Source organism: Coffea arabica, chromosome 8c (genome assembly GCF_036785885.1).
Source record: "Coffea arabica cultivar ET-39 chromosome 8c, Coffea Arabica ET-39 HiFi, whole genome shotgun sequence".
In the NCBI taxonomy this organism is placed as follows: domain Eukaryota; kingdom Viridiplantae; phylum Streptophyta; class Magnoliopsida; order Gentianales; family Rubiaceae; genus Coffea; species Coffea arabica.
The window spans coordinates 36,855,065-36,869,517 of record NC_092325.1 but is presented as its reverse complement, the minus strand read 5'-3'; the positions used below and the strand labels follow the sequence as shown (position 1 = coordinate 36,869,517).

The 14,453-nt window shown below is 35.5% G+C and overlaps 1 protein-coding gene across 1 annotated transcript; it reads right to left on the bottom strand.

The window, feature by feature from the left end:
• Nucleotides 1-1,381: 1,381 nt before the first annotated feature.
• On the bottom strand, nt 1,382-9,306 carry LOC140013661 (pleiotropic drug resistance protein 1-like). Its single transcript, XM_072063300.1, has 24 exons — nt 8,792-9,306; nt 8,569-8,689; nt 8,395-8,483; nt 8,230-8,314; nt 7,982-8,141; nt 7,799-7,875; nt 7,607-7,660; nt 7,414-7,504; nt 6,766-7,067; nt 6,368-6,649; nt 5,937-6,253; nt 5,286-5,446; nt 5,082-5,185; nt 4,839-4,995; nt 4,646-4,750; nt 4,410-4,570; nt 3,788-4,120; nt 3,395-3,685; nt 3,221-3,304; nt 3,007-3,140; nt 2,637-2,864; nt 2,358-2,529; nt 1,931-2,185; nt 1,382-1,832 (listed from the first exon to the last, which is right to left on the bottom strand). The coding sequence occupies exons 1-24, from the start codon at nt 9,160-9,162 to the stop codon at nt 1,575-1,577; spliced, it is 4,392 nt and encodes a 1,463-aa protein (XP_071919401.1). The 5' UTR covers nt 9,163-9,306; the 3' UTR covers nt 1,382-1,574.
• Between the last annotated feature and the right edge of the window lie 5,147 nt (nt 9,307-14,453).

The window sequence follows — 14,453 nt, the reverse complement described above, 5'->3', positions numbered from 1 at the left end:
ATCAATATGTCTCTATACGAGATTTGTTCTAAATTCATACGTCCGTCTAATCTAACGGTGATTCAGTTTCATCAGTTTCCTCCATGAACCACCACAATAGCAAAACTAGCATCAAAGTATTCTTTCATAATGATTAGTTGATGCCTTATTAAAGTGGACAAGATCATGATATTATTGAGCTGGCAATCACCAGATTCCTATAAATTTTTTATTGTGTTAGTAAAAAAGTTGTCCATTGATGTTAAAAAATGGTGTCATATTATACCCACTTTCATCTTATGCACTTCATGTTAATTCTTTGACTTTTAAATAATTGAAATTTTAGGAGGAGGTGAATGTTTTCATTCCAACGCCAGACCAGGCTACCAATGCATCTTTCAGCAGCTATCAAAATTTCTAACAGTTATTGCATATTGAATTATTACACAGAGCAAAATTAGAGTAGTAGATTCTTCCACAACTTGTTGTAGTAAATTCTAACAGTTGTAATTATGTCATTTCTTAATAAGGGACTATTAAGAGAATTTCAAAGTTATCAATAACAACAAAAATCCTTAAAATTATAGCCCTCCCCTACATTGTATACAGAGTTCTGGAAGTGATAAGGTACTCAGGTTCTATCCTCTTTAACTCTCAAAAGACACAAAATATTTAAATAAAAGGAGACATGAATCCATCTTTCCATTTAGTGCTCTTGTCAAATCAATTTGGAAAAGTAAGGGTTAGTCTCATCTCTTATTCTGTCAAAAGAGAGGGTGAAAAAAAAAAACAAAAAATCTCATCCTACGGGCTACCCACATGCCCCTAGACCAGCACTAGAACAAAAACAACTACAGGAAAAAGCTATCTGACGGGTATTTTTGCAATCAATTAACAAAGCGAAGTCAGTTAAATTCAGATCAGATCAATTTCTTGCGCAATTACTGCAATGATATATATATATATGTATATATATAGCATAATTTTATAAATAATAAATGTGTATTAATGGCAATAATTTACTCTGAATGCTAAATTTGGTTTCAACGAACAATCAACGCTGACTTTAGTTTTCTAACAAATAATAATTGTCACCCTTTTTTAACCTCCTTCTCCACACCTTTCCATCCCCAATTGCTAGATCAAGGATTCGAATTTTGAATCGATCCCTAGACCTAACAGCAGAAAAGACTCTAAGAACTTTCCTGTTATTATAAGTCTCATTCAAGCATGTAGAATTAATTAGTATATAAGTGTGATGCCGATTAACAAAGTTCAACGTTGATTTGCAATAAAAGCCTTTCAGAGAGCTACTTTGAATTGTTGGGGCTTTATGATTAAATGGTGTTTCAATGCTGATTTTCCATCAGAAATCAACAATAATTGGTATGCAATCTTGAAAAGCCCGAAAAATAAAAAGGAGATATATTGAATGTTACTTTCATGAGGCAAATGGTACAAGAACAAAAGTTAACATATATTTTCATTCCATGAAAGTAGTAGTATTATTTTGAGTCTAAGAAGGGAAAGTGCCCGCTCAAGTAAGCCACTTTCTCAGAAAGTTGCCTTGAGTCTGTCTTGTTGCTTCAGAACTCTTACCTTTTCTGAAAGTTAAATGACTTGATTGAGAAGGCAAAAGTGAAGCCAAAAACAGCAACAAATCCCAACAGGATTAGTGTCACATATCCCAAGAAGTCATGTCTAAATCCAAAGTAACTCCTCATAAATTGTTCCACTGTTTCACCTGTTTCAAGCTCCTCTTTTACATCTCCAAACTGTGAAACAAGTAGTCCATACAATGTCCAAGAGACAGGACAGAGGTAGTAGTACCATCTCCACCACACTGGAATTCTCTGCAATGGAAGGAAAAAAAAAAATGAAACACATTGAATTCTAGTTACTTCTAGACAACTATCATCTATATCTTGAGGAGGGTTGCTAGGGACCTTACCGTTCGAGGGATCAAAAATCCTGAGAAAAGATTCCATATTGCATAGAAAGCTGATGATACTACTGAAGCAATATTATGGTTAGGTGTTGCTGCCACTGACATCATCCCATATAATGTGTAGTATAACAAGGTGATGTACATGAAACACAGATACCAAAAGAACTTGGTAGCTGTCCATTCAAATCCAATCATGGCATAAACTATAGTTCCGTAGCTGACTGCTTGAATTAGAACGTAAGGCAGCTCAATAGCCATCTGCATGAAAAAAGAGTTTGATGGCAAAAAGTATTGTCATCGTAATCTTTTCTCTAACGAATCAAAATTTGGGATGAGCATCTTTCAGCATATATTGGACGCATACATTTTTGCCTGCAATATGGGTAACTGCGACATCACATTTTGCAATTGTAACTAGGTTAGTCATTACCTGCGCAAAAGCGTATGAAAGAGATGAGTACATTCCTGCAGCTCTTTCTCTATAAAAAACTGTTCTCTCAACAGCCACAACAGGCTGAACTGATGTAGCATTTTGTACACCCATAAACAGGACAGCCGCATACATTGAGCCCATTGCATTGAAAAGATCTTGTTGCTTCCTCCTGAAATTGTACATTCCAAGAATTGGAAAACTTTGCATGGAGGAGATAATAAACAAATGGATATGAAAGGTGATATTTGAAACTTCATTTCTTCCCACAAAATTCACCTTTTGGTGCCAAGATCCCAGAAAATTGTTCCAAACATTAAAGCAATAATTGTTGTGTAAAAAAGACGAACAGCAGTGTATCGTGGATTTCTCCAATATGACCAGTGCTGTTTCCAGAGGCAAGCAAGAAATTGGATGTAAAACGATTCAGAATACTGCGTCCGGAAGTATAGTTCTTTGGAACCTGGGGCAGGTGAACTCAACTCCTTGATAAGTGCTTTATTTCTCCTAAATCACCAAAGAGTCCTAATCAGTGCATTTGAGGATAGTAACATTTTAACGTTATGAGGTATGTTTGGATCCAGAATCAAACATCTACCAAGCATGAAGAATATATGTCAGATCAATGTGACATTTGAGAGTAGTCTACCTATAGAGTTCTGAACTCTTGTACACTTCCGCAAAATCAATACCAAGAGCTGCTTCTTGTGCCACAGAAGTTACCTCCAACATCCAAGTTGCAGGATTGTAACCATCTTTAATTTTACTAACTCCATTGATCTCCTAGAGAAAGAAGGAATGCAGAGTTACAAACTTTACCATCTCGAGAACTTTTTCAAGTATGTCATAGGACGCATCATCACCTCAAAGTATTTGATTAGCTGAAACGAGTGGGTTCCTAATTGGCCAACATATATTTCTTCTCCTCCCCGTTTTAGGAGCACTAGCTGCAAATCTTACTCGTGTTATTGATCTATGTTTCCTTTTTAGCTGAGAAATGAAAACAAATGAGATGTCGGAGCCAGACCAGTACTTACTTCATCAAAAGCATCAAAGATGTCAATGCTTGGCTGATGTATTGTGCACACAACAGTTCGGCCTGTGTCCACTGTGTTTCTCACTGTTCTCATCACTATTGCAGCTGCCCTAGCATCCAGCCCAGATGTTGGCTCATCCATGAAAATAATGGATGGGTTGGCAACAAGTTCGACAGCAATAGTTAACCTCTTTCGTTGCTCAGTTGAAAGACCATTTATTCCTGGCAATCCAACTAGTGCTTCCCTCAGAGGGGTCAGCTCCACTAGCTGCATGACTTCTTCAATGAACATCTGCAATTCATTCACCGACCTTCAATTGATTCACATGTGTACAGGAAGAAGAAAATCTGCCAAATATTTTATCAGGTTAAAACATTTCAGATCATGGACGACCTTTCTCATTTCAGCATCAACTTCACGAGGCAGTCGTAGCCATGCAGAATATTGCAAGGACTCATTTACAGTAACATGAGGAGAGTGAATGTCAAATTGTTCACAGTATCCTGCTATACGAGCAAATGTTTCTTGCTTCTTTGGAAACCCAGATATAGTGATTGTTCCTTCAATATATCCACCTGTTTTTCTACCAGCCAAGACATCCATCAGAGTGGTCTTACCAGCCCCACTAACACCCATCAAAGCTGTTAGAACTCCTGGTCTAAACGCACCACTGACACCTTTCAAAAGAACCAGCCTGTCTTCTGGAATACCTTGAGCTTTCATCTCCTGCAAGAACAGTGTGTTTCAGATGTGTGGATGGCAAAGAGTATAAGAATAGCCTAGATTTTGCAATGATATCAACAGTGAACTATCAAATGAAAATCCTGGAAGGAACACATTTTTAATAAGAGTTTTCCAATAAATTTTCTTATATTTGTGAGAAGAAAAAGGAAAAAGAAATTAGATGTCTGTAAAGAGGATAACTTCAGCATCTGAGTTTCATCATTTGTCCTCTTTCCCTCAGATCAACAGTAAAAAGGTAACTGTAACAATTATTTCCAGGTTCAGGATATACCTGTGGCATATCTACCGCATATCTCAAATCTTCAAAAGTCATACAAAGGGGTTCAAATGGTAGAACCATTCCCTTCCTCTTTGAGTTAGATTGATCAGGGCTGCCTGTACCTTTGGACCTGGACTTTGATAAAATAGTTTCTCCAGCATTGGTACGTCCTTCTGCAGGATTTGATACCGAATGGCTTACTATCAATCAAGTAATGGTAACTAAGGGCAGTGCAAGTGATGACTCACCAGAAGAGCTCTTCCCTTCTGATGACAATACATTAACCTCTCCTTTTTTTGCACTGTTCTCTGGTAACTGTTCTTCAGACAGTACTGCCTGATGTTTCCCCATCGCTGCATTTATAAATCTTGACATATATAAAGATTCGTTTATTTGCTTCACTGTTAGAGATAGTAAATTAGGACAAACTTTAACACTAACGTTTGAGGTATGTCAGAGCCAATATGTTCAGAAAATTGAATAGAAACATATATCCAACCAGAACTCCTACTCCAGTCCAATACCAATGCGCTTCTGCAAATATACCACGGGACTTCAAGACTGATACCCCTAGTGTCTCTCTTGGGCCAGTAGGAACCTGCAAAACAAACATTTACAGAATCTCCAGCTTCAGATCAAGAGATCATTTTCAAATATTTGCAGAAACCTATGAAAAATGCTCACATGTCTCCAGCTCTTTCCTAGAAATTCATTTACAGCAATAGCGTTTTGCCCATACATCAAAGGCGAGATCCAGTAACCCCATATCCACCAGGCTTTTATGTTTTCTGCAAACAAGTAGCAATTATCTCAAGAAATCTTGCTTACATAAGCAATAAGAAAAATACTTGCAGACAAATATAATCCTTCAAAAGTTATACTCCTTACCTCTTGATAATATAAATCCACCTAGTACAAGAACTGCAAGTATTGCAAATGATCCAAACGTGTTTGCCACTATCATATCTCTTCCTATAGCAGCCATAAACCGAAAGAGTCCTAAAGCCATCTGATGAATGCAAATGAGAAGAAACATTTGTCTAAAAAACCTGCCAATCAACATGAGACATGAAGGTCTAATCAATTTTTCATCCTTTCTGGTAATTTTTCTAAGGGGTCTAAATTAGGTCTTACAACCTGGTAAGAGAGAACATTAAAGACATCAATACTCAATATTCAAACAATATCATATTGCATTTGTAGATTTTGATTCTGATTCAAAGTTCTCCAGAAATATTGGATAATCTCAATCAAAAGAGCAGTAAAGATTTTCCCCTTGTGTTGAATAATGATGCAAAACCGTTTGTCAGAAGAGCTTGACAGTGATTGCAAAAGCTGCGCTTAATAAATTTTTGGCCTAAATTTGAACCGAGTAATTATTTGTCTTAGCGTATCACTTAATATGGGCAGTCGCATTTAGTCAGAAAATTGTATCTGAAAGGTCAGAAATGCAAAAATTACTCTTAACTTATGATCAGCTCTAGCCTGCTAAGAAACCGCAACTAAAATCCACTGAGAAGAGACTATTTTGTAACTTACCTTCCGACCTCAGGATCATATCCAACAACATAATAAGTTAAACAGACCCAACCAACAACTTCAGCAAGGGTGATTGGTATCTTGAGGATCCATGTGGGAAGAGCATATGCCCAGGCAGGGAAGAAGAGAAAGTCACGTTGCTTGTAGAACACTGGAAGTTTCAGTATACTGAGGGGAACCTCTGAGAATCCATTAAACATTAGTGCAACAGTAGTGAAAAACAGAGCACCCAGGAAAATTCCACCATCATTTACTGTATTTTTGTGCATCTCAGTTCTCAGAAACATAGTCATGACAATGATTGCCATGAGAAAAAGCTGAAATGTGAGAAATAGCAGTCATTACAGTCTTGTCACAAGACCTGAAAGCCAAATATTTATATATTCACCTATTCCAAAGAAAAGAGGAAATGGTTACGGCATCCAACCAACCTGTGCCATCTTGAATATGTGAACAAATGCATTCCTTTTCATGAGCAGGTATTCTCTTGATGCACATGCCTTCAGAAGCTCCATCGTGCCAACTCCATATTGCTTACTTGTTAGAGCTGCAGGGTGTCCTTTGGATTTGTCAAAAGGTACAGAAATTTCATCATATAGTTTAAGTCCAACGTGGAATGATTGAAATGCTTCTGAAAATTCCCTAGCAGAAATAAAGTGGAAAGGTTCATCCCTCCGAAACCAATACTGCTCTTGATCTTTGTTTGATGTGACCTTTAATTGCCAGCCGAAACAATAATAGGCAAAGTTAGTGGCTTGATTTGATCTTACTTCAAGGTTAGTCTTTAGTAAAGGCGTATAAGGAATCACCATACAAAATCTGTTCTTACTTCTTGGAGGAAATCAGCAACTCCTTTCCTCTCTGGGCATTTAAAACCCATGTGTTCAAAGAATTCAAGCACATTCTCACGGGGTCCTTGATACACAATTTCCCCATCTGATAGTAGAATTATATCATCAAATAGGTCATAAGTCTCTGGTGCAGGCTGCAGCAGTGAGATTACAGCAGTTCCTTGGAGAATGTGGATGTATTGTTTCATTGCATTGACAATCTGAAAAGTTGTTGAACTATCCAAACCAGTAGATATCTCATCCATGAAAAGTGCCCTTGATGGTCCAACCAGCATTTCCCCTGCATTATCCATTATACAAAAAGAAATCCTTGAGAGGTGAGGATACCTAATGATAGGTTCAGGTGGAATTTGTAATGGTCTACATGCTACAGATAACCACAATACTTCTACTCAGGGATGGAAACATAACCACAACTTCTTTTGAACAAAGGAAAAGAAGTCTGTATGCATTTCCATTTTTCAGAAATAATAGTAGTTTCCAAAGGCTTAGTAACTCTACTTGTAGTTTGCACACATCCCTCAATTAGGCGAAGAGATAGAGGGACCTGAGAATCTGCCTTGAAGTGCACAAGATTCTATACGCTTTTAAAAAAAAAAAAGATTCTATACGCTTTAAGTTTTTACCTGTTGTGACACGCTTTTTCTGTCCTCCTGAGATCCCTCGTATCATTTCATCTCCCACAAGAGTATCAGCACAGATATCAAGTCCTAAGATCTGCATACAAATGAGAAGCAAAGAGAAACAACCTGATAGTTGAAAATGTAGTAAGGGGGTAAGAAATTGATCTTATTAGTTTTTACTAACTTCAGTTATTACCTTTAGAACATAATCTGTAGCAGCATGGGACTCTTGCCCTATAAGTGCCAAAGACTGAAAGATCAAAACAATCATATTAAGGCAAATTTGAGATGAGAAAAACAGATGACTGATTCAAGCTTACTCCAGTTTGCAGAAGCGTTTTGGCCAATGCCAACATGTTAACAAATTTTTGAGTTGAGATAATTTAACCTTCATGTAAATATCAATGTCGGGGTCAGGCTTAATGTTTGCTTCTTTTTCTCTTCTCAGCATTTCTGTCATCAGCTCTGCCAATTTTACAAGTGAAAGTGAATTAAGAGGACTTGTATCATCTGGAAGCAGAGTTGGAATCTTTAACCAAAATGTTTTAATGATTAGAAGACTCTTACTCACCATAACGAGGTCCGACTCCTTGACATCTCGCAGAAAAGGCAATTGTTTCTCTCACTGTCAATTCACCTATATGAAGATCATGTTGACTTATATAAGCTGAAGACCTCTGAGGAACAAACTCATCCATTGTATGGCCATTGTATGTTACAGTCCCAGAAACCTGTGGTCCCCAACAAGGAGGTATCAAGTCATTGGACGAAATAAGTCATCATCAGCAACCAAGAAATCAAGAATTCTTGTTTCCTTACCTTCAGATCAGATTGCAATTTTCCAGCCATAGCTAACAACAATGTTGTTTTCCCAGAACTTGGGGGGCCTAATAGCAGTGTCATTCTGCCAATTAAGATCACATTTTAGAAACCAACTTTTAAGTCTAGTCAACAAATTCTCTTTGTAATACTTGCTTCCCTTACCTTCCAGGCTTGATGATTCCACTGAGATCGTGCAGTATCACAAACGGTTTCTTTCTCTTTGGAAGAATATGGAGATTGTTCAACAAACCCTTCAAAATAAGAAAATTATTATCAATTGGAAAACTGCTGATAAACATGGCAGTATCAAAAAGTGAATATTTATAGATCCATTACCTCTAAAATATTGACAGAGAAGTTAAATACTGTAGGCAGAGCTCTACTGCCAACATAAGCTTCTGCTTCAATGTTTAAATGCTCAAACCGAACTTCAATAGTTGGAAGCTGAATGCCAACTCTACAACCAACTTATAAGACACAATTAAACCAAGAAAAAGGAAATTGATCCCACATTAATCTCAAATTTGTTTTGCTTCAAAATTGAACGAAGTACAATTACCTGTCAATACGTTCTCTGAGCTTCAAAAGAAATCTTTCATTATCTTCCTCAGCAGTTTTCACTAACTTCTCAACTATGTTCCTTTTCTCTAGAGGGCCAAGCTTCTTGATATCAACTTCCCTGTGATGACCCTCTTCTTCTTTAAGTATACCAACTTGTACACGCTTGAATGTTGGAAGTTTCTCTAAAGCAGCCCATTTTAGTGCTTCTTCTTCATCCTCTTCTTCTTCTCGAGTAGACCTCGAAAAGATTTCCATGCCTGTGTTTGTCCATAAGTTTGAACTACTTAGCCTTACACTACTGAGTGTGTGTAATTCACCAGCACTACTTAGCCTTATGCTACCGAGTCTGTGTAATTCACCAGTCTCCATTTTTCAGGACTTGAAGCAGCAGAAATTGGTTATGCCAACTTCAGCCCTCCTGGAACTGAAGCACAACTAATCAGATAAGATCTAAAACTATACTCTCTGTTTCTCAGTGAATCATTTCTTCAGGTGAACCTTTTCTTCAGACAAAGTGATACCAAATTATGCTCTGTGTTTTGTAGCACTACTAAAAGATTTTAAGATAGGATAACTCATAATTGGGACACTGTGTAGTGGGCTCAAATATATATATATATATATATATATATATATATATATATATATATATATATATATATATATATTTTCTGAAACGAAAGGAATATATTGATCAAAACATAACTATACTGTGCAGTGGGCTCATGCAATACCAAATTCTGCATATTTATGGAGAGATTTCATGAACCTTTGATCTCTTGGGATGCTAATGATAATTGAACGTCCTCGCATACATCACACTAGGACCTAACTTTAACTGATAGAAACATTTATTATATGCATGAGCAGTGAGCCCATCACCTTTATTGCTATAATTATCAGCTCTCTAATCTTTATTTCAATTCTCAAATCTCCCTTGTTCCTCTTCGTTCTTATAAAATCATGATTAAAGAATGAGATATAGAAGTTGAATAATTTTCTTACTGTAAACTCTACCTACTTATTTGCTTCATCTTGTGGCTTAAGAACCACAAAATTTGTACAGAATGTGAATTCTCATCACCTCGTCGTATAAATTGCATTTTTTATGCGATGATACTAGTACTATATCACAATTTTTGGACAACCACAGTAACTTTTGAACATAAGTAGACGCAAAATAATTAAACCAAATTACTAATAGTCCATCATTGTAAGTAGATATAAACCACTTTTATCTTTTCATAACTTTTGGGTAGATGCGGGGCACAATTTGAATCAGGAAGTTATGTCTCATGGTTTTACATGTGTGGCCCTATATCGATGATGGATGAGCTGAAACTAAAAGCATAAAAGTGTCTTTGAAGTACAGATTTCCTGTGCATTTCTGACAACTTAATTTACTGTTTTAATTTTTTCAATATTTTTTTTTTAATTCAACACTTATGGAATAATGGGAAATATCGCAACTAGAAGTTTAGCTTATTCTCTTTTTGACTTTTTCTCCAATGCGTGGTGGTCTAGGGAAACCCATATATTTTGTGTTTTTGCTTTTGTTATTTATGATAAAGTCTCTCTTTAACATTTCTTAACGAGAGTTCTGTGTCTCTCTTATGCATTCTTAGTGCGAATTTTCTGTTTTTCTAGTGATATTTTTCCGTAGCTTTTCTTATTTCAAATCTAGTTGTCAGATTTATCTGAATTTTTTTTTTTTTGGATTTTGGTTCAATCTTCATACATCTCATCATTATTATTGGAACTTAAATCAATTATTAGCAAATCAAACAATTGTAATATGCACAGGAGGGACTTGCAGCGATTTATTTTCTTAGAAAAGATTTTGAAATTTCTTGTATTTTTCAAAATCAATTCACAATTCCTTTTGAGATCTTTATATCTATAAAATTGCAATATGTTATTTTTAGTGCAAATTTAACGTGTCAATTAAATTAATACAGATTTCTATGATGTAAATCAAATTGTGGTGAACAATTTTCAGAAATTAGCTTTTTCTTTAAAGTCGTTGAAAATCACAAGATTCGATGTGATAGGCAAGTCAATTTTTGAACACACAAAATATCTCATGCAGGCTGTCCTACACTAATTGCCCCAGAAGCGGATAGAGCTCAAGCCTTCTACCACCTTGCAATCTTTTTCCACGAGAACAGGAGTGGAGGAATCTCACCTCCTTTCGTTTTTTGCTGGGGGGGGGGGGGGGGGAAGAAACAAATTTCGTTGTTTGGAATTCAAGTTTTTTGTCAAGTTTGCCTGCTATAAGTTTTTTAAAAACTTTAATTACAGTAATTTCAAAAAAAATTTCAAAGTTTTTAAACTATACATTTCAAAATATTCAAAAATCTATACATTTTAAAAGTTTTTTAAAAAACTTCTACAGTAAGTTACAGTAAAGTTTTACACAAACTTCCAAAAAACTCAACTTCCAAACAGGGCCTCACCCAAAATTTCAATATCAAGCAGCAAACTTGAAGATCCAAATCCAATATGAGTTCAGTGAGTTGGTCACCCACAACAGCCTTTTATATATATATATATATATATCCACCATAAGCAAATATTGTGTCGACAAAAGGGAAAAAGGAAAAAGTGAAGCAGACTTGAAGAAATATGGCTATAATGTAGTATAATTGTATACTACTACTACTTAATCACGTCGTAGTAATAAAATTCTCAAGTCTACCAAAATTTCCACCGATGAAAGCACTTCATGCATGTCACTGAGATGGTGGTAAGATATAACGTTTTAGTAACTTTTTCTGTCTAAGATTCAATGCATGTAATCCTCTATGGCAGTATAATCTTTTGATATTTGAAAGCAATCGTTTTGAACTTAACAAAATTTTCATTCCAGCAGGAACTTTGTCAATATTACTCAAGTTAATGGGATTGGGATGCCAACACAAGTCAGTTTGGTTAGAAAGGCTGGTCACTTTCTCACAAAAGATTTTGATTTCGAGTTCTCGCTACCAATGCGAGGGTTATAGTGGCAGTGATATGTAAGAAGTAAGAATCCCTATAAGTGACTTATGATTTTAGAATCATACCTTGATCTATGTTGATTTTTTCCTACAAAATAAAGGGGGAGGGGGGTGGGGGTGGGGAATGAGATAAGGTAATTGTGTTTGGTTGATTTATTTTGTACAAGATTTAATGTGCACTTACATAAGTTATTACTCTTATATATTGGATAGATGTGCACAAACAAAATCTTTTACATTATGATCTTTTGATATTCGGAAAAAAAACAATTCTTTTTGAACTTAATAAAATGTTCATTTAAATAGGAACTTTGTAAAAATTACTCAAGTTAATGGGATTGGGGAATGTTAATCATGTTTGGTTGATATATCTTGTGCAAGATCTAATGTACACTTACATAAATCATTTGAGTAGGTGTGCACGTACAAAATCTACACGTATAACAAAGGCATTTTTTTTATTTTATTGAAACTAGAAAGAATTTGAATTTGAGAGCACTTACTCTTTTCTCGTACCACTCAATCCGTCCCTCACCCAACATAGATGCATGATAGAACAAAAGTTGTATGTCCGGATATGAAATAATGTCCAAAAAAAAAAATTTATTAATACACACACTAAGTGGAACGAATGATTCAAGTGAAATGGAAATAAAAATGAGACCGCCGCCCCCCTCAGCGCATCCAATTCCCCTCTTTCTCTCTCTCAATAAATAGCCCTCCACTTGCTGAAAATTTGATGAGTGGTGTCCAAAACATTAGTGCTTTGACTGCTTTTTTGTTAGTGCATCACTTCATCTAACAAAATCCCCTTTTGCTTTCAACATTCTACCAATAATACAGTGCCTTATTGCAGCCAAGTGCAATGATACTATGTAATTTATGTCAATCTCAATCCATTATTGCTGCAATAAAGCTTGATACAAGCTTTACAACAATCATCTATATATATAAATAGTAGTGGTTTTGAGTTACACTCTAATTACACTAAGTTTCAGTATAGCCTGAAAGTTAGCATGTCTTTTGGGTTGGGCTGTGGGTTTTCCTTAGGTAGTGTGTGTGTGTTATTTATGGTTGTTGGTGACTTACACTCTAATTAAGTGTATGTGAATAGTAAAAGCTATAATTATTTGCCAAAGGTTTTTTCAAAGAAATTTGTTTTACACTTTGAGATTCGTTTTGTTAAAATTCGTTTTGTTAAAATTTTTTATTAAAGTAAAAGTGTATAGATAACTAGTTTTTTGAAGTTAAAAATCATGAATTAGAGGTTCTGGATTCGGATCCTACTCTCCCCTCCTCCCTCTACCATTTCTCCATCTTGTTAGATCCAACTCTTCCTCTAATTTAAAAAAAAAAAACTATTTTTTGGTAGTTACCGATAGTTATGGATAATTCTTGACATAATTTAAAGTTTTTAATTGAAGAAAAAATGATTTTATGAATATGATAGGACCATTTTCCTTTATTGTAAGGAGAAAATTGGTAATTTAAAAATGATAGAAAAGTTAACAGCACTAGGCGGCTCCTACTAAGATAAGAATGTATAAACAAGCAACTGGTGCTAGCATACTTGTCACTTAGAAAGGTTAAATCATTGCCAATTTAGTATGGATGGAATTTGACTTCATCTCACCTCATTTTCTACCCAAACAAATAAATAAAAAGTAAAAAGATAATAGGACTGTATAAAGCTATAAACCAATATATCATTAATAAAGGGCCACAAGGAAATAGAATTTTCATTATTAATGAAACATTTCAAGGAAATGCATAAATTAGAAAAATAAATCAAGTGGCTACTTGGTTGTACTTGTCCAAATGAACAAAATGTTTAAAGATTAAAAATTTATAAAATTATTGAAACTAAGAATGAAAATTAATTAGATGCAACGAACTCGAATCATATCCTGGCTATTATTAGTTTGGGTAAAATACATAAAACCCCCTGTGGTTTACCTATTGTACATAAAACTTCCTCAGTATTTAAAAACCCACACATAACCTCCCTATACTTTGGACTTCTTTGGAACTTGGATGAAAAGCATCCAAACTAACGGAGTTTGTGATACACGCGTGTATTAAGTGAGTTTCAAGTGACATTGTCAAGGACAATTCAGTATTTTGCAGTTTTTTGCCATTTCCTTTCCTTTTTTTGGTTTATTTTCCTTCTCCATTTCTTCCCTGCTCACTACCAAACTGGTCAATGACACCAGTGAATACCAATCATCATCAGTACCACCACCGATCACCAGTAGCTCCACCATCGCCACCAATCACCAGCAACTCTACCACCAATCATCACTAATTTCAACGCTCAATGATCCCAAAATAACACCAAAAAATTTCCAATTAGATAGAGCGCAAAATAACAACAAAAATTCTCAATCTAATAGTCTCAAAATATTAACAAAAAATTCTCAATCAATGATCCCAACCTAACACCTAAAGCCTTCAACATATCAATCATATAGTGGCTCTGCTCTCAACTTCAAATTAATCCCAAATTCAATAGAAACAAGAATAGCAAAATTAGATCTGATGATGGCCATTTGTCGGTGGTGTCAGTTGAAGAACGGATGGAAGGAAAGGAAAAGGGAAACAAAAAAAGAAAAATCAACTGGCGGGCAAGGAGGAGAAATCGAGGTCCACTGCCTTCATGTAATT